This window comes from Eumetopias jubatus, unplaced genomic scaffold (assembly GCF_037043125.1).
Source record: "Eumetopias jubatus isolate StellerSeaLion01/CBP00866 unplaced genomic scaffold, mEumJub1_p1.0 scaffold_17, whole genome shotgun sequence".
Lineage (NCBI taxonomy): Eukaryota > Metazoa > Chordata > Mammalia > Carnivora > Otariidae > Eumetopias > Eumetopias jubatus.
Window position 1 is genome coordinate 45,520,902 of NW_028274823.1, and position 23,541 is coordinate 45,544,442.

The 23,541-nt window shown below is 35.1% G+C and overlaps 1 protein-coding gene across 1 annotated transcript in view; it reads right to left on the reverse strand.

The window, feature by feature from the left end:
* Nucleotides 1-297: 297 nt before the first annotated feature.
* CCSER2 (coiled-coil serine rich protein 2) overlaps nucleotides 298-23,541 on the reverse strand; it is a 186,970-nt gene continuing 163,726 nt past the window's right edge. Inside the window, exon 10 of the mRNA XM_028098692.2 lies at nucleotides 298-1,652. Coding sequence (XP_027954493.1) covers nucleotides 834-1,652 — 819 coding nt within the window. The 3' untranslated portion in view covers nucleotides 298-833. The remainder of the gene's footprint in view (nucleotides 1,653-23,541) is intronic.

The following is a 23,541-nucleotide window of genomic DNA, read 5'->3' on the forward strand; positions in this document are numbered from 1 at the left end:
CATGTTACAAAATGAATACATCTTTAGGTACAGGCTTCAAAATGTAACCCAAGCTTTCCAAAATTTATGGAGTAGCAAAAACAAATACAAATGGGGTGGGTGGGTGTGTGTGCGTGTGTGTGTGTGCACGTGTGTGTGTGTGTACTCACACACATGCAAAACAAGATGCTAAAGCAACATAGAATTGGTTTTTATATCACATGAAACATCTTTGTTTCTTTATGTGGTAAATAAATAAATACTGAGACTAACTGGCTGATCCTAGCAAGGAAAAATAAAACTTACATAGACTTCCCATTAAAAGCCTGATCTCTTTTATTCATCACAAAGCTTTTGCATAGACCTTTTGAATACACAAAGCACTGGCCAGAATTTTACTTACAGTCTACCATCTTCAATTATCACCATATCTTCAGTTAAAACAGTAACCATATTCACAGGAGGGACAAGTGAAAAAGGGTGAGGCTCTAAGAACCACATTTAATACAGACCTTAAAAGGACTAAATGAACAAAGCACTTTTCTTGCCTGCTAAGTGGAATATTATGAACTTTCTGATGTGCAGAGGGATGGATAACATGATTAGAGCCTTCTGTAGGTCTCTGAAATGGGTAAGCAAACTTTTGTGTTTACCTGAGACAAATATGCTCAAATGCTGTGTACTTCAACCAGGATATAAAATGGAAGAGCCAAACTATTAGAAGCTTCCACATTTTAATTTTAAGATTTGCAAGCTTTTAATGAAACCTCCATCATGGTAGCAAACTGCACATAAAGCTATTACAGAACAGATTGTTTTTTTAAAAAACAAATTGGCAGGTGATGGCTGTGCACTTAATGTATCTTTGGTTTAGGAAGACGGGAGTATCGATTAGAAGCCAAACAATCCCCAGAATTCAAATTGCTGTTCAGATTCTGCATGATTTCTTTTCTTCTTGTTAGAGGCCTTGGGATGCTTGTCTTGGCCTGGAAGTTTTGAGGCTCTAGTTGGGAGCTGCTTATTTGTTTTTGTCTGAAAGAGCCAGAAGGGGGACGGAGCTTAGATGCTTTTGGATTTGGATTGCTTGCAAGATTTGTTTGACTAGATGTTGGCTGAAGTTTTGATGAATTCCACGGTGTGATTATTGGTGACTTTTTACAAGTGGGAGTCCTACTTGGAGATGATTCAGAAACTGGAGGAGGTACCAAAGAATTTGAGATGGATGGCTTAAAAAGCGGTAAGGACTTGGGCTGGGATGTGCAGCCCTCCAGTGAAGACTGATTTCTTCCAACTCTCTTAGTATGATCTACTGTACTTGACTGGGGAAGTGTCTGAAGGGAAGTAGGTACAAATTGCATGTCACTAATTTGATTATTTGCCGAATGATAAGGCTCTTGAGCATTCGTGGTCATGTTCAAGTTTGCTTCAGAAGATGTATTCTTAGCCACATCCTCAGCAAATTGTGGGCTTGAAGAAAAAGGCTGGTCTTCCAGACCATAGCTGCTTTCTTGTTGTAAGCCATGTGTAAAGCTTTCATCCAGATGTGCAACACCCCGCTGTATGTCCTGGATTGTGCATTCACTGTGGGCCTCGATATGTTGCGGCTTTATTAGTTTTCCCTGGGCGTGGTCTGTGGGTCTGGGAAGGCTGCTGGAAGGCTGTAGTACTTGAGGCTATTAAAATTAAAAAAAACATTAAGCAACAATTCATTTTACAAATGCCACCCAGATTTATGTAAGTTCCAATTAGGCTGTGTTGGTACTTATGTTTTAATATGAAAAGTATGTGGGTTTTTTTTTAATAGAAAAATAAACTGCAATATTCAAGTGAATTCATGAGACACATACAAGAGTGATAATGCAAACAAAAAATGATACAGGCAGTAAACACTGAACAAGATTTGAAATCAAACAGGGAAAAAGAAAAATCTTAAAGTATTTATTTATTGTAGAAAAAAGATTTCCTGCCTTGATTCATTTTTTAAAACTTTATATGTAAGATAGCTTGATAGAATGATTTGTATAGCACTTGGATTTAATCTTCAAAAAGCACAGATAAAAACTGTGATCATTCAGAATATTACCCATTTTAAACTTTTTTTTTTTAACAGGAAAGATGTATAACACTTTATCACACTTGGCTAGAGAAAGTATTAATTTAAAAGTGTCAAGGTGCTGTACTTCTATCAAGAGTTAAAGTTACCAGCAGATAAACAAGGCTTAGATTGATTATATTCTCCCTTGATGTGAAATTCTAATTACTCAAAAATAGGTCAATACATTTAGCTAATACTAACCTACCTTTAACATTTTTGTTGAAAAGTTTCAGAATAAAATGTTTCCACAGCTTATTTGTTCTGTCTCACTGCCATATGAGGGATCAACTAAGGTTTTGGTAAATGGAAAACAGTTACCCTGCCTATGAGTGAACATTCATTTAAGATTTAAAATAATCAGCTTTTCTGAATAACTGAGAGTAAAACGAATGTGAAATTACCTGTAACTTGAACTAAAGCTGAGAAGCCTATAATAACAAAATTCTTTAGGCCAATGTGCTCACACACACTTCCCTGGAGCTCACTGTGTGATTATATTCTATATAAATCAGAGGAAACATGCGCCTTCTATTACTCTTGGGTGGTCAGTAAAGAAATGTGAACCTTAAAGTTATCTTTCAATGGCCTGGACAAAGTATATGGGGCAGAGCCTACTGGTCATGTCCTAATACAGGGGAGGTTGTTATCAATGTATAAACACAAATACACATAATTTTCTATTAAATAACGTAGACCGAAAATATAAAAATGTTTGCCAAAGGGCTTTGAAACACAGACTTTAAAGGGACAGCTTTTACTAATAACTTTTTTTTTTTGCTACACTAATCCACAAATAAATCTACACAGTATCTCTAATTTCTCCAACAAAAGGGGCAAATCTATTTATACTGCAGCATTCATGTTTTGTCACTTTTTCACCTCCTTGACCAGTACTAATTATGGCTGCTGGGGCCAGGAGTCAGGCAAATTATGGCAGGGTTAGGATGACTGACAGCAAAGTTTAATGACTTGTAGAGGGATGGCTGGCCAGGACGGTAGATGGCCAACTGGCCATTCAAAAAAATAGTAAAATCAAGACAATGACTACTCAAAATTCATACAGAATATGTTACATTAAGTCTTATTTTAGAATATTTAAAACAAATAAGCCATCTCAGTTTCTGCTTCAAGCTAAATGTTCGAAACTTTAAAGTCCAGTTGGCATTTTCACAATGAATCACCACAGAGATGAATAAACTGTCCTTCAAGAAGGAAGGTACTAAAATCACCAGGTAATAACAATCAGTTGGGATTCCCTAGAATAAAATGACAGTGCCAAAGTGATCATACATTTTAAAAAGATTAATAAAATATAGAGCAGGATCATATTAAGCAAACCAAAAACTACCAAAAGGAAAAAAAGCAACCAAAGGGAAAGGTGCAGCACCAAATGGCTGATTGAAATGGGGATTTACTTTCCCTTTTCCTATCTTTTCAAAACCTTCAAAAATATCAAAAGAGACTCTAATCTTGAATAAAAAAAATCATAAAACAACTTAAGACCTTTGAAAATATAACAATTTAAAATGACTTTATTGTAATATTCCTATTGCTAGTAAGAAAAAAAGGTATCAACACGTGCTATCAGTTCAAAGCATAAAAAGGTATGATTTCCTAATTAAGTAATAAACTTATCATTAAGATAACCAAACCTCCAGAAAAGGGGCACTGTGAACTGTAGATAAATTATCCATTTGCATTGATTATAGTAGCCCCCCTTATCTGCAGGATTATGTTCCAAAATCTCCAGTGGATGCCTGAAACCGCAGACAGTAATGAACCCTATATTTACTATGTTTTTCCCTATATGTACATACCCATGATAAAGTTTAATTTATAAATTGGGCACAATAAGAGATTAACAACAATTACTAATAATAAAAGAGAACAATTATAACAATAACTGTAATAAAAGTTATGTGAATGTGGTCTCTCTCAAAATATCTTATTGTACTGTGTTCACCCTTCTTCTTGTGATGTGAGATGATAAAAGACCTACATAATGAGGTGAATGATGTAGGAGTTGTGACACAGCATTAAGACTACTATTGATCCTCTGACAACATGTCAGAAAGACAATCATCTGCTTCCACGTGGCAGTCAACAGCAGGTAACTGAAACCACAGAAAGCAAAACTGTGGATAAGGCTGGGGTGACTACTGTCCTTTTATTACCCAACTGACTCCTGCTTATCTGAGAACTAAATGGAAGGACAGCAGGAAGATGTGCTGCATGTATTAAATGCAATAAAGCTCCGTATCAAATATTAAAGAATTAGGAAATAATCAGGTTTTAATTTTTTTATTTTTTAAAGATTTTATTTATTTGAGAAGGGGAGAGAGCACACTCAGGGGGAGTGGTAGGCAGAGGCAGAGGGGTAAGCAGACTCCCCACTGAGCAGAGAGCCTGACAGGGCTTGATCCCAGGATCCTGGGATGATGACCTGAGCCGAAGGCAGACACTCAACCGCCACCTGAGCCACCCAGGCGCCCCATAATCAGGTTTTTAAAAATAATAAAATTTTGAGTCTTCTGAGAGTTAGGTTGAACAATTATATAAAAGATGCCAATCACTTAACTACAGTGAATAAATTAGTGGTTTCTAAGTGCTTTATAAATAATGCAGATTTTGCATTTTTATTAAAAGTTAATTTTAGTGGTGTGAGCTAATTTCCCTATCCCCAAATAAATGTCCTGTTTTATTATTTATTTGGAAACTAGTTTTGAAATCAATTCCATTACCATAAGAAAAAAGTCTCTCAAAGAAGATGAAGAAATGACTACAGTAGTGAGGACCAAGAAAATGACCTCTCCTAAAGGTGGATGACTGTGTAGAATTGGTTGCCCATGAAGGACTGAGTTGTCATTAGTTACCTGCTGGCGAGTTAAACAACAAGCTGCCTCTTAACCTCTAGTAAACAAAGCAAAGATGGGTTTGGATAGCTTGTTGCTTGCAGCACTATTTCCTCCAAATTCTAAGCACTCATCTTTATTAACAAAAGGCAAGATATTAACAATTCTTCCTGCCCACATTTATTACTGCTTCTATGCCCTCAGACACCTTTAGAATGAATTCTAAAGAAATAAATAAAAAAGACTCCATATTCTCACCAATAATAAGACTAATAGGAAGGAACATCAAAGACCATTCATTTTTTTTTAAAGGTCTTCAAGATATCATGCATTGTACTAGGTATAGAAAAATATGGAGCTGATTTACAATGTTGTTCCTATGGAACCTAGAGACCTAGTGAGGGAGATAGGTAAACAAATGACGAGACCATGTCTCAAGCATAACAACATATGAGAACAAAAAGAAAAAATATGCCTGATTGTAGAGGTCATAGAAGGCATCCAAGAATCACAAACATCTGAACTGAGTTTTAAGATGAGTTAAGAGTTTGCCAAGTAGACAAGAAGGGAAGAACATTCGGGGTAGAGCACCAGTACATGCTAAGCACAAAGGCAAAAAAAAGAATATGGTATGTTCTAGTAACTTCAAACTGTTAGACTGAATTTGGAGATCACAGTGTTGGTGGGAAAGCATAGGCAAAGGGCCAGCTCATAAACTCATCAGGCTAAGTGGTTCGACTTTATGCAACAGATGATGGCAGATAAATTTTAAACAGAGGAATCCTAAGATCCAATGTGTATTTTACAATGTTATTTTGGTGGAATTAGTGAGGAACGTACAGGAAGGGTGATTATAAGCAGAACAGCCAGGCAGTATGCTATTGCTAATAACCCAGGTGATAAATTATAACGGTCTAAAATTAATATACTGAAAGAAAAACTGGAAAGGATTGAAAGAGATTTTTTTTAACGGTGATTAGGTAAGCAGCTGTTTGGAAGGAATTCAAGATGAGTTAGTTACAGGTTTCTTGCTTTGGAGATGGATGATGAAGTACTAATCTATATCCAAAAAAGTTGCCCACCAGCCCATTCATTTCATAGCCTCAGCAGCCCAAAAGACTCAGAGGGCAAAAGGAATCCCACCACCTACTGGGGGGTGGGGCAGACTTCTGGAAATATCCTGTAGTCACAAATAAGTAGAGCTTTAGTACTCCATCCTTGCAACTTACAGAATGGTTGGTTACTGAAGCTTCAAAATGTGGACACATCCCCAGATTTGAAGAACTAAGTACTTCTAACTAGACTCAGTGATTTCATGTCTTACTTTAGTTAGATAAAAATACCTCAGCACACCATTCTGAGAATTCTCAGAAAAATAGTTACAGGTATCAAGGTCAAGGGAGCCAGAGGCACACTGGGTAACTGTGCAGGGGATTGGTAGGATCTTCAAAGATAATCTTAGGGCGCCTGGGTGGCTCAGTTGGTTAAGCGACTGCCTTCGGCTCAGGACATGATCCTGGAGTTCCGGGATCGAGTCCCACATCGGGCTCCCTGCTTGGCAGAGAGTCTGCTTCTCCTTCTCACCCTCCTCCCTCTCGTGCTCTCTATCTCTCATTCTCTCTCTCTCAAATAAATAAATAAAATCTAAAAAAAAAAAAAAAGATAATCTTAAATGTCTATTTTGGGCTGCTTTTTACAAAGATAACCAGACATGGGCTCCTTACAGGAGTGTACCATGCTTTATTTGTTGTTGTAGTTGGTATGCCTAGTATTTGGCACATAGTCAGGATTAAATATATATTTTCTAGATAAATTAATAAATAAATGAAATTAGTAAGTGGTATATTCCAAAATTGCTTCTTTGGTAATAAATAATCAAAATGATACTTCCCTATTAGGTCAGTGATACAGCACTAATAACCAAATAAAAACAAGTTTACAAAAAAAACACTGATGAAAAAGAAATCTTAGGAAAAAAAAAGTCTTCTCTAAATAAGTTTGGGGTTAGCATAATGATTAATGCTTAGAAGGGCAGCAGGAAGAATTATACGTTAACTAGAACATAGCACCTCCCATGACCTACTACCTAAGCTACAAATATTTTTTACCTGGAGATTGACATTTCTGGATGAAATAAGTTGGAAAACTGTCTTAACAAACATTAAACTATTTTCCATTTCTAATCCTAATAATTAAATATGATTATACATGTAAAACATGTAGCATAGGACCTCCTAGTCATCAAAAGTGCTCAATAAATGTCACCTATGATTATTAAAAGGTGTGAGAATGATGAATTTAACCCATGGTCCTTTTGTAACTGGGTTTTGAAAAAAAGGGGCAAGTTTTATAGCAGTATAATAAACTAGTTGCTATAGAATAAGAGCTTTCTAGGCTTCAAGTAAGTATTTCAGTAATGTCAGTTATATCTAAGTGTTTTAAATCCATAGCAGGCATATCTGATATGATATAGAAGTCAAGGTTCCTTAAGTACCTTCCTGAAAATAAAACAGAGCTAGGACATGCAAGGCACTTTAAAGTATAGAAAGAATTTATATATGGCTATATGGAGGAGCTAGTACAATACAATATTGAATCACTCAGCTTTTGGAATCAGACTGATCTGGGTTTAGTTTTGACTCCATCACTTATTATTGGTGAGATACTGGGTAAATCATCTTACTACTCTGAGATGGAAGGGTCCTGGGATCAAGCCTCACATCCGCAGGGAGCCTGCTGGTGCTCCCTCTCGCTATCTCTCTCTCTCAAATAGATAAATAATATAAAATCTTAAAAAAAGGAATTTCATAATTTATAAAATGATGATAATAACAGTATTTACACCTCACTGAATTGTTGTAAATAATAAATGATAACATGCAGACCAAAGTGCTTAATATAGTGCCTGACACATTATAAATACTTGAGAAATGATATTCTGGGCTCTGAGAGAACAGCATTTCTCTTCTCCCAAGAGTAAATAGCCAAACACTAAGTTTGCATCCATGATCTCTAATTATCACAAGAGCCTCAGTGGAAAGTACTATCTTATTTTTGTAGATGAGTAAACAGAGGTTAAAAGAAATTAAGTAATATACTGAAATTCACATACTTTAGCAAATGGTAAAGCCAGAATTTGAACTGACAGAGAATTTAAAATGCAGCACTAAAATTTTATTATTCTGTGTTATTTGGGTAATTCCAATGAGTTCACAGACTTTCAGAATATGCAGTATAGCAGGATGATTATTTTAAAAAGTTAATAGGCAAATTCAATACCAACATTCAGGTACTAACTTTCCTGGATAATATCCTATGTCTTTCTCAGCTGATCTATCCTACACAAGCTAAGTCTCAGACACCAAACTCAAGCCACACTATGCAGCAGTATTTTGGGAGAAAAAAAATGGTTCCAAGTGACCTACTGGAGGAAATACACTGAACACAAGGAAAGGCAAAATAGCACTCATCACTGAGAAAAACTTCACCTTCACTGTTTCCTGCCATTTCAAAGATTTCTAGAATTAGCATAAGAAAAAACTCATAGCAGTTTCCGTAAACATTTTGTTCTAGAGTTACCAACGATAAGATGCCAGCTAGAAACATCAAATCATGACTGAGAAAAATATGTCTAGGTGTGTAAGGTAGAAAGCAGGAAATGTTCTAAAGCATAATAATGCTACTGCATAGCAGTCACAGGAATTACTTAAAATTATTTTCTTGGTACATATAAGTTTATTATTATTAAATACATTTTAAAGGCTAAAAGGAAGATGGAAATGGAGCCATCTGTAACATGCCTGTATTTTCATGCAGGCTCTGACATGCATCATGCAAACTGGAAAAAAAACAAAAACAGAAAGTGACTATGAGGAAGGTGGTAGGAAAAAATCTGAAATTGTACTGTACCACGCTTTGTCAGAGAAGTAATGGACTAACTTCTCAACTCCTTGCCAATGGCATAATGGGAGAGCAGAGACAAGAAAAAGACAGGACAATGGTGTCAGAGACCACACACAACACCAAGGAATTGCCATGACTGGGTATAGCAGCCAACAGTATTTGCTTAGCTTTTGTTGTGTTTTTCTAGGCAGTATTATTTTATTTAGTATATTTATGTAAAATGAAAACATTTTTAATAAATTTATACTTTCTTGCTAAAGAGGTTTGCAAGTTAATATAAATATTCATAACCACAGAATAGTATATGTAAAACTTCTCACACTTAAAAGGAATCATTTGAAGAATCTTACCAAATAAAATATTGAAAGGGTTTTTACACAGTAGTCATACTCCAAAGATCTAAAAAAGGTTTAGCCACATGTAATCCCTTATAAAGCAAGTAGAAATTATTTCTCTAATAATTTCAGAAAGCCTTGTACATTATAAACTAAATACAATTCAATATTAGTTTACCTTTATTACTACTGCTGCATTAAAGACCAATTAAAGTATTATCTGATCTTCATGTATGTGTCTGTCTTAAATATGATGTTCTAAATTATAAGCGAGGCTCCACACATCACTATAAGATAGAAGATATGACTAGATCCCTAGTATAACTAGATTCAAAGAATTTTGCTCTGTAATTCACATGAAACCAATCACAACTTCCAAAGTTTTCTGGGAACCAGGAATGCTCTTATTCCTCTAGATCTCAGAATGATGCCTCTAGATCTCAGAGAATTTAGAGACGATAACTGATTGATAAACAGAAATTATATATAAACAAATTCTGAAATAAGGAGTTCAATGGCTTTCTAAGTTGATCAGTTAACTTCTTTAAAAACTATCAAACTGATTAATATTGACTTAAATAATAAGCACTTACGACCCAAGCACAGTGTGAATACTTAATTTTCATAGGTCTTTATCTCTAAGACACAGAACCCATTAGCATTTAACCTCTGGGATTCAGAGTAGTTCAGAAAACAAAACTAAACATCATAATAGTACCATTCCATTGCGGTGACCAATATGCATGGTATATTTATCCCGAGTACGATACTGCAGGCATTATGGTACAACAAATACGGCTAACAAAACAGTTCCGCAATCTACAGAGCCGGTTGTCATAAAAGTCTTATGCAGAAAACAGCAATTGCTGTGTTTCTCATAATTACAAAGTGCCCAGAGAAACTAGTTTATGGGACAGCCTCCTGGACCATGAGTTTAATGCACATTTCTAGTCAATTAACCAATGACTAAAGTAAACAGCCTTGAAATTAGCTACAAAAATGGACAGAGTGTCATATTCTGTATTATTTGTTGTTTTTACTGAGTTACCCTAGTTTCCATTTCACCGAAAATATTTTATTTTTATGAAAAGTCACTCCCAGAGCTAATTTCTCAGTAAAGCACTGAAGCTAATGCTACCCTTACATATAAAATTGATTACAGTCACATGGTGGAACCAATCAGATTGAGCTACATTAACGTATACCTTATGAACATGTTTGGCATTTCAACAATACACATCAAGTGTTTTTAGAAAGTGCACACACCCTTTGATTAAGCAACACCCTTCTAGTAATCTACCTAAGAGAGATGGTGATACTGATCTGTACACAAGGATAAACGTCATTGCAAGCGTATCTCTATTTAACAGGGAAAAATGTAAACAACATCAATGCCCAACAATAGGAAAAGATTAATTATAGTACAGCCACATAATAATGTATTATCATGTACCCATTAAAATGATGCTTTCAAGAAATATGTACTATATCAAAAATGTTCATATAATGATACTATGTGAAAAAAAGCAAAACAAAAAATTAAGAAGAAAATATGAGAGTATTATATGTTCTAAGAGAAAGTACTATTTCATTTAACTTTTATCTGAATTTTAAATACACTCATATGTGTGCTGGGCTGTTAAGTACATAGTTTCGTTTAGTAAATACATACTGGGTTGTGATATAAAATGAATTTTAAGTGTCATTTGTCAAAAATGTTTGTAAAATATCCTCCGAGGGTTATAAGAGGTGGAGGAGGACATAAGACAATGTAATCATCATTTTTAATGTAATTCTGGGTGGAATAGTTATTATAATATAAATTTAGAAATCAGGCAATACTAATGCTACAAGAAACTGCTGAGCTATTAAGACATAGGTAGATGCACTTGTCTTATTTTTGTTGTTTAAAAACAATTTTTGTCTCACTGAAGTTACTGCACATTAAAGATAAAGGTAAAGATTGATAAGGTTTCTAAATTCTTCCAATCAAGGTGTTAAAGAGCAAATTTAATAGTCTTTTTAGGCATGACAAAAAATTACTTCAAAATAAAACTATTACTTCAAAACATACTTTTTGAAAAGTCAAGTATTCCTAAAAGTATATGCTCTGGCAAGAAGTGCTACTTCAGATTACCATTAGGGCTTTTTACTTGCCAAAAGCAATTATTTTTATTAAATTTTCCAACTACGAGGTAGGTTATTTATCATTTCTAATTTTATACAGTTGGAAATCAAAAAGACTAAACTAATGTTAGTTAAGTCAACAACAAGAAGACCCCTTCTACGTCCAAAGGTAGATTATTTTCTACTAACCTAGAGAAAAATTTAATTTGAAATTGGAAGGACAAGCATTATCAAGTTGAGACTAGTAATATATTCAAGAAAAGAAATGGAAGTCAAAATTCCCTGAGAAAGAGAAAAATATATAAAGACCAGCATTTTCCTTTTTTCTCCATTTTTCTAGAGTTATTCTTAAATTCAGCAAGAACATCCTTGGCCAATGCAGCTTTCCTGAGTGACCAGAGCTAAGCATTCCCTGTAAATGTTAATTATTTCACTCTCCACATAACCAGAACAGGCTCTCATTAGGCTGGAAGGTCTACTATTCCTATAAATTAAAAACAAAAACAAAACCAGACTGCCCTTACTAAAGCCTGCTTGACTTCTGCATTTAGAAGAAAAGTCAGTTCACTTATGTTGATGTTCAAGAGGGCCTCAAAAAAGAACTTATTAATGAAACAGATTATAATAAGGGAGAACTCTCTCAACTATCTACTATCACTTACAGAATTAACCTCTCCAAAACTCAGCCCTAGGAATCATATACTAACTAAACACGGAGACAAATATTATTTCACTAAATATAAGTTTAGTGTAGGTAGGGGGAGATCTATTCCAAAACCCTATGAAAACCACTGGACTCCATACCTTTCTTCTCTCTATATTTTTAAAAGATTGTATTTATTTATTTGAGAGAAAAAGAAAGCGCAAGTGCGTGCGCACACAAGCAGGGGGAGGGCCAGAGGGAGAGGAAGAAGCAGACTCCCCACTGAGCAGGGAGCCAGATGTGGGACTCGATCCCAGAACCCTGGGATCATGACCTGAGCCAAAGGCAGATGTTAAACCGACTGAGCCACCCAGGCGCCCCTTTTCTATATTTTAGAAAAATTCAAAATATTCTTTAAAAAAATTAAAATTCTGTATTTTAGATAATTTATATATAATATATATAATTCTATATTTTATATTCTATAAAAATTCTATATTTTAGAGAAATTTAAAATATTCTTTAAAAATTAAAATAATAATAATTTTATTAGTAAGCTGCTTTAGCTGTTCTCTGGGTAAATCCAAAATAGTGTAGTTTAGAACATATTTTTCCTCTAAAGGAACTTTCCCCACTCAGTAAGAGGTATCAAAAAGCCATGAACAAGTCATCTGATTATCACTTTCCACAAACAGGGTCCTACAAGTCTCCAAGATCAAATTCCAGGGCCAGTTCTCTTAGCTACATAAGCCGTGAGAACTTACTCAAGAAAAGACTCCAATATGTATTACCTTCTGATAGGTGGCTAACACATCCAAACTCTACAGAACCAAAACTTTCTCCTTACTACTGTGAAGATGAGGATAAGGAAGGTTTGATCTACAAAAGCCAGAAAGACAGATCTTGATAGTGTTGCAGGACAGTGCTCCTTCATAGTTGGGAAATGAACAAGGCAGCTCTAACCCAAGAGGAAAGAAGGAAGAAACATTTAAAAATGGAGGGCCAATGACTCAAGGGAGAGACAAGAAAGTTCTAAAGCTATACAAATAGGAAACTAGTGAAATGAGTGTTTCTGAGAAACATGTTTTAAAAATAAACATAAATCTTTGTTTGCAATATGGAATAATTAACCTTAAACTTCAATTCCACATTACAGCTAGCTGAAGGGAAGGAGAATGAGGGAGAAGAATCGTAGGGAAAGAGGGCAGGAACTAAAAGGGAGCTACAGTAAATTCAAGGCAGGGATGTTAATCTGGCGTAAATCTGTCAAACCATGCCATTTACTAGCTATAAGCCTAAAAATATATTATCATGTTATAGCTGCCCTTTGAAAGTCAGATTAGTTCACTAGCATTTTAAAGTAATTTTTTATGTGCTAGGAGAAAGGAACAGGAAGTACTTGAAGACAAGAGAAGTAAAAAGGAGGCGTACAGAGGTGGCAGGGGATGGGAAAGGAAGAGGAGGAGGAAGAATCCCTCTTCTCATTGCTTCCACTAAACAAATTAACTTGCTACGAAATAATCTGACATAAAAGCCTATACAGACTTTCTATTATTCTGTTTTCTTTGAAACAAAAAACACAAAAGGGAAGCAGAGGCATAATAGCCAAAAAATAAACCTCAAACCTTGTCTCAAATTCATACCGATACCTCATAATTTTGCCTAATTCAAAAAATGAATTTTTATTTGAATAAATCACATTTCTTATTTTTAACTGCTTAAAACTTTGGGACCTTTGATACTTCACATGGATAAAGATAATTTATGAAAAAATTGGTCTGAATCAAAAATCAGAGTAAATTCATGCAAGAGGCACAGAAGTGACTGATTGACAATATTAATATCTCTTTTTCATTAATATTAGCTTTTTTGGGTGACTTTTCAAAAAAGATAAAATATAACCAACTTACCAGGTGTATTTAAGCACATAATATAAAATAATAAACACTGTTTTGGAAAGCAGATTCAATGTAAACAAAAAATTTTTTAAGTCAAACAATTACTAAATCATTAGAAATGTTAGTAAACCATGCATATTCAAAAGCCATTTTTTCTGTACTGTAAAGCAGCTGATGAATTACAAAAATGTTGTTAAAAAACATTAGTTGTTAAAAAAAAGAACCCTTGAAATGATTAAATTAAAAAGATAAAAAGACTGCTTTTAGATGACAGTGAAATGCAATCAAAGCTTCTTGATTAGGAAATATTTAAAGAAATGTGCAATGGTCTAGCAAGCCTGCTCCCTCAAACAGTATGCATCTGTCCATATCGCTGCAAATAGTGTGTACGTTTTTGACGTAACTAGATAAAAAAATTTTGTTATTCATAGATCTCAAGGTCACAAAAAGAGAAAATACATTAAAGGCAGATGCATGTCAGTAGATCTAGGGTCACTGGCAATAGGTTTAAACAGCATTAAAATGAGATTAACTTCGGATAGTTCTCCTAAGGCTCTAAGGAGAAGTCTATTCACATGCAGTCAAAGGAAGGGTTAATTAAGAGAAGAGAGCCCAGGGAGTGCTGGTTTAGCACATGCCTGCAAGTCACTCTGGACAGGAGATGGGGTGCTGGGGGAGGTACAGGTCATGCAGAAGGGAAATACCATGAACGGGAAGCCAGAGCAGGATAGGAGTGAGAGACACAGACTCACTCTGTCTGCGGTGCGGCGGAACAGTCCGTGGGATCCCCTGGAAGGAGCCCTGCCAAGGAGAGAAGGAGGGAGCAGAATACCCACCCTGTGCAGAGAGAGATGGGGTAGGGAGGTATAATAAAAAAGGGAACCGAAAAATAGAGAAACCAAAGTCATACTTTAAAAAAAAAATAACAACAATAGTGTTAATAAGACAGATTTCATTTTTTTAATATAGGTAGTTCAAATGATTAAAAATACATCATAATCCAAACCTAGGTATTACCATATATTTTAAGAAAAAAATTATTTTCCCCTAACATAGTTAATACATAAGAAATGAAATATATATTCTTTCTCATATCCATTACATTTATCATCATATAGCTCTTTTTTAAATAGCAGATTCCAGTCTTTTTAAAATGTGAAAGCATTTAAAAAGGGAGATAGACTTTTAAGTGTTAAACACAGAAATTGCATCAATTATAAATCAGGCAACAAAAAAACTATCATATAAAAAATTTTTAAATCATAGGTTTTCAGAAGATTAGCAGGTAAAATAAAGAACACTGGCTGAAGATAGCAGAACCAACACAGCATTAAAAAGACTTAGGAAGTTTTAAGAGTGAGTACTATCAAGAATGTGACATACAGGCCACAGGTTAAACATGCATGCTTTTTAATATGAGTAACTTATGGTTTCTTAGATTTACTTAATAACAGGTTATCAGAATTGGAATACATCTGCAATGGCATTTACTTCAATTTCCTCACTTTCCAGATAAAACTGGGTTATCAAGAAAAAGATTTGTTCAATGTCTCACAAATAGAACCAGATTGGGTCTCAGGTCTGTTCCTAGCACCCTCACCAACTGAAATATAGCCACAAATAAAACTATTAAAACACTAACAAAATCATTAAGGAAAATGAGCTGTAAATAATATAATCATCATACCCAGTTCAATTTGCAAAAGTATGCATAATTTTCAGACAAATTAATCTGACATAGAAATAATTAGAAAATTACTAATGTAGTTTTTATTGGTGTTTACAGATTTCATAAACACACTGGTCCAAATAAATTTTTTTCCACTTCTGTATCAATATTTCTTGGCTCAGTTCAGTATAATCAGATACTTAATTTAAATTTAAGAGTAATTGTATCTACACTGCTCACTATAAAACAAAAACAGAATGATTCACTTTCTATGTTAATGAAGGGGAAAAACAGCTCCCAGAAACCATGTGGAATTAATGATTTTTAGAATATCCTAGTAAGTAAGATCCTATTTTTTGAAATTATTATCTTTTCTCCACTAATTTAGCCACAGGTGTTTGTGAAAGTAGCTTAGAAAATATTTAATAGGGTGATAATCCCAAGTGTTCTCCAAATTTGGAGTGCCTGATACAATTCTATTTTGCTGTTTCAGATATGTTTTGGTTCAAAAGCTTTACACAAAACAAATCCTCAACCAAGAAGGGGCTTGCACTTTTCCTATGAGTTTCACCGGGGCCAAGGTTCTATCCATTGTACTGGGTAAAGACACTTTCAGATGGGGATTTTGTATATAAGCTAAACCAGCAGTTAGAGATTCCTTTTCAAAGAAATAAATTCTCTCTGGAGGTTTCTGAAAATAGTACTGACTGGGAGCCAGGGGAATTGTGTTTTTCTTTGGATCTTCCATAAGTCCTATAACCTTAAAAAAGTCACTGATCTTCTCCGAGCCTCAGTTTCCTCATTTGCAGGATTAGAATGTGCTAGAGAATGAATTATTTGTGTTCCCCCCAAATTTCATATGTTGAGACCTATTCCCCCAGTGTGATGGTATTTGGAGGTGGGGACTTTGGGAGGTGAGTAGGTCATGAGAGTGGAGCCCTCATGAATGGGATTTGTGCCCTTATAAAAGAAACCCCAGAAAGCTCTCTTGCCCCATCCACCACAAGAGGACACAAGGAGAAGATAGTTGTCTATGGCAGGCCCTTGCCAGACACTGAATCTGCCGGTGTCTTTACTCTTGGACCTCCCAACCACCAAAACTGTGGGAAAGAGTTTAACTATTTATAACTTATAAACTATTGTTTATAAGTCTGTGGTGTTCTATTATAGCTGCCCAAACAGACTAAGACAGAATGGTTCATCTCTAAGAAGATTCTCACTTTCAGTTCTTAGAATTCAGTTACTCACTTTATCTGTCCTTATCCCCACTCCAATCATTGTTATCCTTTAATATTTTTTAAAGATTTTTAATTTATTTTTTGACAGAGAGAGACAGCAATAGAGGGAACACAAGCAGGGGGAGTGGGAGAGGGAGAAGCAGGCTTCCCGCGGAGCAGGGAGCCCGATGCGGGGCTCGATCCTAGGAGCCTGGGATCATGGCCTGAGCCGAAGGCAGACGCTTAACGACTGAGCCACCCAGGCGCCCCTATCTTTTAATTTTATAACTATTTATATGGCAGTTAAAACAACCAACTTTGTGTTAAATGGTGTCTCATGATAATTCATTAGTTCTCTGAAATAATTTAAGTGAAAGTATCTGTCACAATACCTAGAACCTGGCAGGAGTTTTAAAGGATGTTAAATGTCCTACCTTCTTTGCCTAACAGTCCCTAACACACAGCAGACTCTAAATAACTGTTTATGGATTTAAACTGAATTAAATGAAGCTATTAAAAAACAAATGAAGTTATTGTATTTAACTAGAGATAAAGCTGTAACATCAGGATTGGATACACATTGCAAGCACCTAAGAATTCTAGAAACAAAAACAATGATACCCATCTTCCCTCACCCAAGATCAACAAACCCTGATCTCTGGGATGGGCTTGAGCATGAGAGAGAAAGAGAGACAACCCTGTGAAATAAATACATAAATAGCTTTGCCTGCTCCTGCCAAGGGGCACCCATTTATTACCAGTTGAACAGCTGTCATTTCAGTTTATGCCTAGAAAGGCAAAAAATATTACTCATTTTATTTACTTCACTTCAAATGTCTCCTTCCACCTCTCCACCCCCATCTACCTAATTCCTATCCAGCCTTCCGAAGCTTCTCTGTATCCTACCTGAACTGATTATGATCATTCTTGTTTATAAACATCTACATCATTTGGTGGGCACTTGTCTCAGGGAATTTTTCTTCTGCTTTTCATTATATTGTTTTGAATGTTTCTCTTATTCTTCTACGAAATATAACCATCCTAAGAATAACAGCTTTCTTACTTTTCTTGGTGTCAACTATAGCTTCAGTAAGTGACTTTCACAGAGCAGAAATATACTTTGATTAAAATTTAATCGAAGCAGTACTTCCAGTTCTAGCACAAGATGGAATAGATAACATTTCCCCCTTTTCCTTCTGCAAAGTAGAGGCCAAAACTCTCGACATTATATATAAAACAAACATAAAACTCTGAAAGGTGGAGCTAAGAAGATAGATCAGCTAGGGACCTTGAAATCTGAGGACATAGTAGAAAATTCCTGAGGTATCTTTTTGCCTAATGTATCCTAGACTAGGTGATGGAGAAGCCAGCATAGAAACACCACTGGACACAGACAAAAACGAAAATAGAAATAGTGTCAAGAAAATCCTGAACCATGCCAAAGAACTAGGAAAGAGGTAGCCTAGCAGTTCACAAAACCTGTACACAAGAACCTGCTAAATGCCACAGGAAAAACTGCAGCTCCATCCCTATTCCCAACAGAAAAGCCCAACGAGGGAGCCTAGGCTTCCATCCTTCCCTGGCTCTAATATTGTCTTGTGTCATTCTTAATATATGTATAGGAAATATTTAAGACACTTATATTATAAATGGGGGAGAGAAAGGGACTTAAAGGGTAGTAGACTACATATGTATGTATAATACTTACAACAACCATAACAGTCCCATACAGATACACTCAAAACACTTATGTATAAAACAAAATGGAATTCTAAGAGGTATAAGTAACATACAGAAAGGCAAGAAAAAGAAACCAGAAATGAGAGAGGAAACAAAACAAAAAATAAAATGGCAGACTTAACATATCAGTAATTACATGAAATATAAAGGTGTATAGACACCAATTAGACAGACTGGCAGAGTGGATAAAGAATCATGACCCAAGCATATGCCGGACACAAGAAATTCACTTTATATTTAACAATACAGTTCTAGAGGGGAGGGAGGTTGGGGATGGGTTAGCCTGGTGATGGGTATTAAAGAGGGCACGTTCTGCGTGGAGTACTGGGTGTTATGCACAAACAATGAACACTTGTTTCATGGAACACTACATCATGGAATCATGGAACACTACATCAAAAACTAATGATGTAATGTATGGTGATTAACGTAACATAATAATAAAAAAAATAAAAGGTTGCTAAGAAGAAGAAGAGGTGACAGAGACAGTATGTTACCTACAAATCCTAAAATATTTACTATCTGGTCCTTTACAGAAAATGTTTGCCACCTACATCAGGATATAGTAGTAAGAGTGGATGTTTTATTGTATTAAAAACTATTTCAGAAATCCCCATATTTTAAGATGGGGATTTGACGAACAAGGTGATGAATAAGCAAGTGGCCTAAAGCTCTACAGACCTGATAAAGACAATTCATAAAAAATCCATAAATAATACAAGTGCTTCTAATTGACACAACCAGGGTCAATTAAATTTAATGCCAAAGGATATTAAGGAGAGACATAATTGTTGAATATTAAAGATGTGAAAGAAGAAAAAAAATAAAGTAAAACAGGAAAAAGTTATACCATGCAAAAAATCAAAAGATAGTAAGAGTTGTTATATTAATATCAAATAAAGGAGGATTCAGAGCAAATTACCAGGTATAAAAAGTGACCTTATAAAATGATAAAAGGGTCAATCTACCAAAAAGACATAGTGATCTTAAATGTGTATGCACCAAACTATAGGACTGTGCAACACATGAAAGAAAAACTGATAGAACTGAAAGGAGAACAGACAAATCCCATAATTACAGATGGAAAGTTTAACACTCCTCTCTTAATAATTGATAAAACAACTAGACAATAAAATCAGCAGTGATATAGAAGGACTCAAGGATACCATCAACAATCAGGATCTATTCAACATGTATAGACTACTCCATCCAGCAAAAGCCAAATAAACATTCGAGAGTCCATAGAACACTTAACAAAACAGACCACAGTGTAGGCCATAGCAAACTAAAAGAATAAAAATTGCACATAATGTGTTTTTTGACCACTATGGAATCAGATTAGAAATCAGTAACTGAGGGGCACCTGGGTGGCTCAGTCATTAAGCATCTGCCTTCAACTCAGGTCATGATCCCAGGGTCATGGGATCGAGCCCTGCATCGGGTTTCCGGCTCGGCGGGAAGCCTGCTTCTCCCTCTCACACTCCCCTTGCTTGTGTTCCCTCTCTCACTGTCTCTCTGTCAAATAAATAAAATCTTAAAAAAAAAAAAATGAAATCAGTAACAGAAAAATGACAGAAAAATTTCCAAACCCTTGGATTCTAAACAACATAATTCATGGATCAAAGAAGTTTCAAGGGAAATTAAACACACACACATGCACACACACACCGAATACAAAAGAAATATATATTGAAAGTTGTAGAACACAGCTACAACAGTAACAGAAAAGAGAAAAAAACCCTCAAATCAATAAGCTGAACTGCCACCTTAAGAAACTTGGGAAAAAATATCAAAATAAACCAAAAGTAAGTAGAAAAAAGAATACAATAAAGAGCAGAAACTACAGAAATTGAACACAAAAACAGAGGTAATCAAGGAAACAAAAAGTTGGTTCTTTGAAAAGTTTGATAAAATTGACAAACCACTACAAATGATAAAGATCAGAGAGACAATTCAAATTACCAAAATCGTGAATGAAACAGGGTCACAATACAGATCCTCCAACCATTAAAAGGGAATACTATGAACAACTTTGCAGTCATAAATTTGGCAAATGAGAAGAAATGGACAAATTCCTCAAAACCACAAAATATGAAAACTCATCTGAGATGAAAGAGATCATCTGAATAGGTCTATAACAATTAAAAAACTCCCCAAAAAAGAAATCTCCAGACCTAGATGGTCCCACTGGAGAATTCTACCAATGTTTAAAGAATTAACACCAATTCTACATAATCTCTTCCAGAAAACAGATCTAGAGGAAAGAATACTTCCCCACTCATTTATGAGGCTAGAATTACCCTAACAGAAAACCGACAAAGATAGTACAAAACAAAAAACAGAAATCAACAGACTATTACTCCTCATGAATATAAACATAAACAAGCTTTATCAAAATATTATTGATTAGAATTCAGAAATACATAAAAGAATTATACACCATGATCAAGGAGGGTTTAGGTCAATAAGACTGATTCCAAAAATGATCAATGCAATCAACAGGCTAAAGTGAAAAAAATGACATGTTCATATATTAGTATAGCGAAAGGACTGAACAAAATCCAACACACATTCATGATGAAAATTCTCTGCAAACTAGGAATGGAAAGGAAATTTCTCAACTTGATAAAAAGCACCTTTCAAATATCTATAGCTAACATTTATTTAATGGGAAGACTGAATGCTTTCCCCCATAAATCAGGAACATGGCAAGAACATCCACTTTCATCATTCTTATTCAACATACTATTGAAAGTCCTAACCAGTGGCATAATGTAAGAAAAGGAAATAAAAGACATATAGATAAAAAAATTGAGAAAACTGTTCCTATTTGCAGATGACGACAATCCACATAGAATATCTAGATCTACAGGAAAAACTCAGAACCAGAAAGTGAGTTTAATAAATTCAAAGGATACAAGATCCATATACAAAACTCATTTGTATTTCTAAATACCAGCAATGAACACATGGAACTGAAATTTGAAAGACAATACCATTTATAATCCCACTCAATATGATGAAATACTTAATAAATCTAAGAAAGCATATGTAGAACTCGTATTCAGAAAATGAGAAAATGTTGATTAAAGAAATTTAAAAAATGATTTAAATTAATGGAGAGATATACCTTATTCATGGATTGGAATATTCAACATACTAAAGATGTTAACTCCAAAATGATATTTAGGTATGACACATTTTCTGTCAAAATCCTGGCAAGATTTTTTTTTAGATAAACACAAGCTAATTCTAAAATTATGCAGAAAAGCAAATAAATTAGAATATATAAACAATTATGAAAAAGAAAAAGTAGGAGGAATCACTCAACTTAAGCCTTCTTATAGTTATTGCCATCAAGACAGTGCTGTATTGGTGGAGGGGTAGACACAGACCAGTGGAATAGAAAATCCAGAAATAGATCCATACAAGTATATAGTCAACCGACTTTTGACAAAACCGTAAAAGTAATTCAATAGAGAAAGGATATTTTTAAAAAATGGTGCAAAGCAACTGGGTAACTGTAGGAAAATAATGAACCTTGATCCAAACCTCATATCTTACCTAAAAATTAACTCAAAATGGATCACAGATTTATTTATGTTAAAAATGTTATTTATGGGGCGCCTGGGTGGCTCAGTCATTAAGCATCTCTTTGGCTCAGGTCATGATCCCAGGGTCCTGGAATCGAGCCCCACATCAGGGTCTCTGCTCAGCAGGAAGCCTGCTTCTCCCACTCTCCCTGCTTGTGTTCCCTCTCTCTCTGTGTCTCTCTCTGTCAAATAAATAAGTAAAATCTTTTAAAAATTTTTATTTATTTATTTGACAGAGAGAGAGAGAGAGAGAGAGAGAGAGAGAGAGAACAAGCAGGGGGAGTAGTAGAGGGACAGGGAGAAGCAGGCTCCCCACTGAGCAGGGAGACCAATGAGGGGCTGGATCCCAGGACCCTGGGATCATGACCTGAGCCAAAGGTAGATGCTTAAATGACTGGGCCACCCAGGCACCCTGTGGACCACAGATTTAAACGTAGAATGTAAAACTATAAACATCTCAGAAGAAAACAAAATTTTCAGTGTCTTGGCCTTGGTAAAGAGTTTAGACACAACGTAAAAAGCACAATCCATAAAAGAAAAAAATATTGATAGATTGGACTTCAAAATTAAAATCTTTTACTCTTGAATGACTCTGTGAAGAAGATGGAAAGACAAACTATTGGGAGAAAATACTCACAAACCACATACTTTACTCTTATGTCAGAACTTGGGGAGTATATAAAGAACTCTAAATTCAACAGTACAAAAATTAAAAATCAAGTTAGAAAATAGGAAGACATGAAGATATATTTCAAGGAAGATGGCAAATAAGCACACAAAAAGAAGTTAACACTATTAGCCATTAGGGAAATAGAAATTAAAACTACACTGATATATCAATATACACTTACCAGAATGGCTTAAAATTAAAAAATAATAACACTACTAAATGCTGATAAAGATGCAAAGAAACTATTACTCATACAATGTTGATGAGAATCTGTTCTGGCAGTTGTGATAAATAGTTTGAGAATTTTTTTGAGTACTAAACAGAGAATTGTCATATGACCCAGAAATCACATTACTGGGCATTTATCCCAGAGAAATGAAAATGTACATCTACACAAGATCCTCTACACAAATACTCACAGCAGCTTTATTTGTAATAGCTAAAAACTAGAAGTGATCAAAATGTCTCTCAACAGATGAAGTGGTTAAACTATGGATCACCCATATCAATGGAATACTACTTGGCATTAAAAAGGAACAAATTATTGATAGACACAACTTCTTGGATGAATTTCCAAGGTATTATTCTGAGTGAAAAAAGTAACCTCAAAAGCTCACACACTATATAATATCACTTACATAACATTCTTCTTTTTTTTTTTAAAGATTTTATTTATTTGACAGAGAGAGACACACCGAGAGAGGGAACACAAGCAGGGGGAGTGTGAAAGGGAAAAGCAGGCTTCCCACTGAGCAGGGAGCCCGATGCGGGGCTTGATCCCAGGACCCTGGGATCATGACCTGAGCCGAAGGCAGACGCT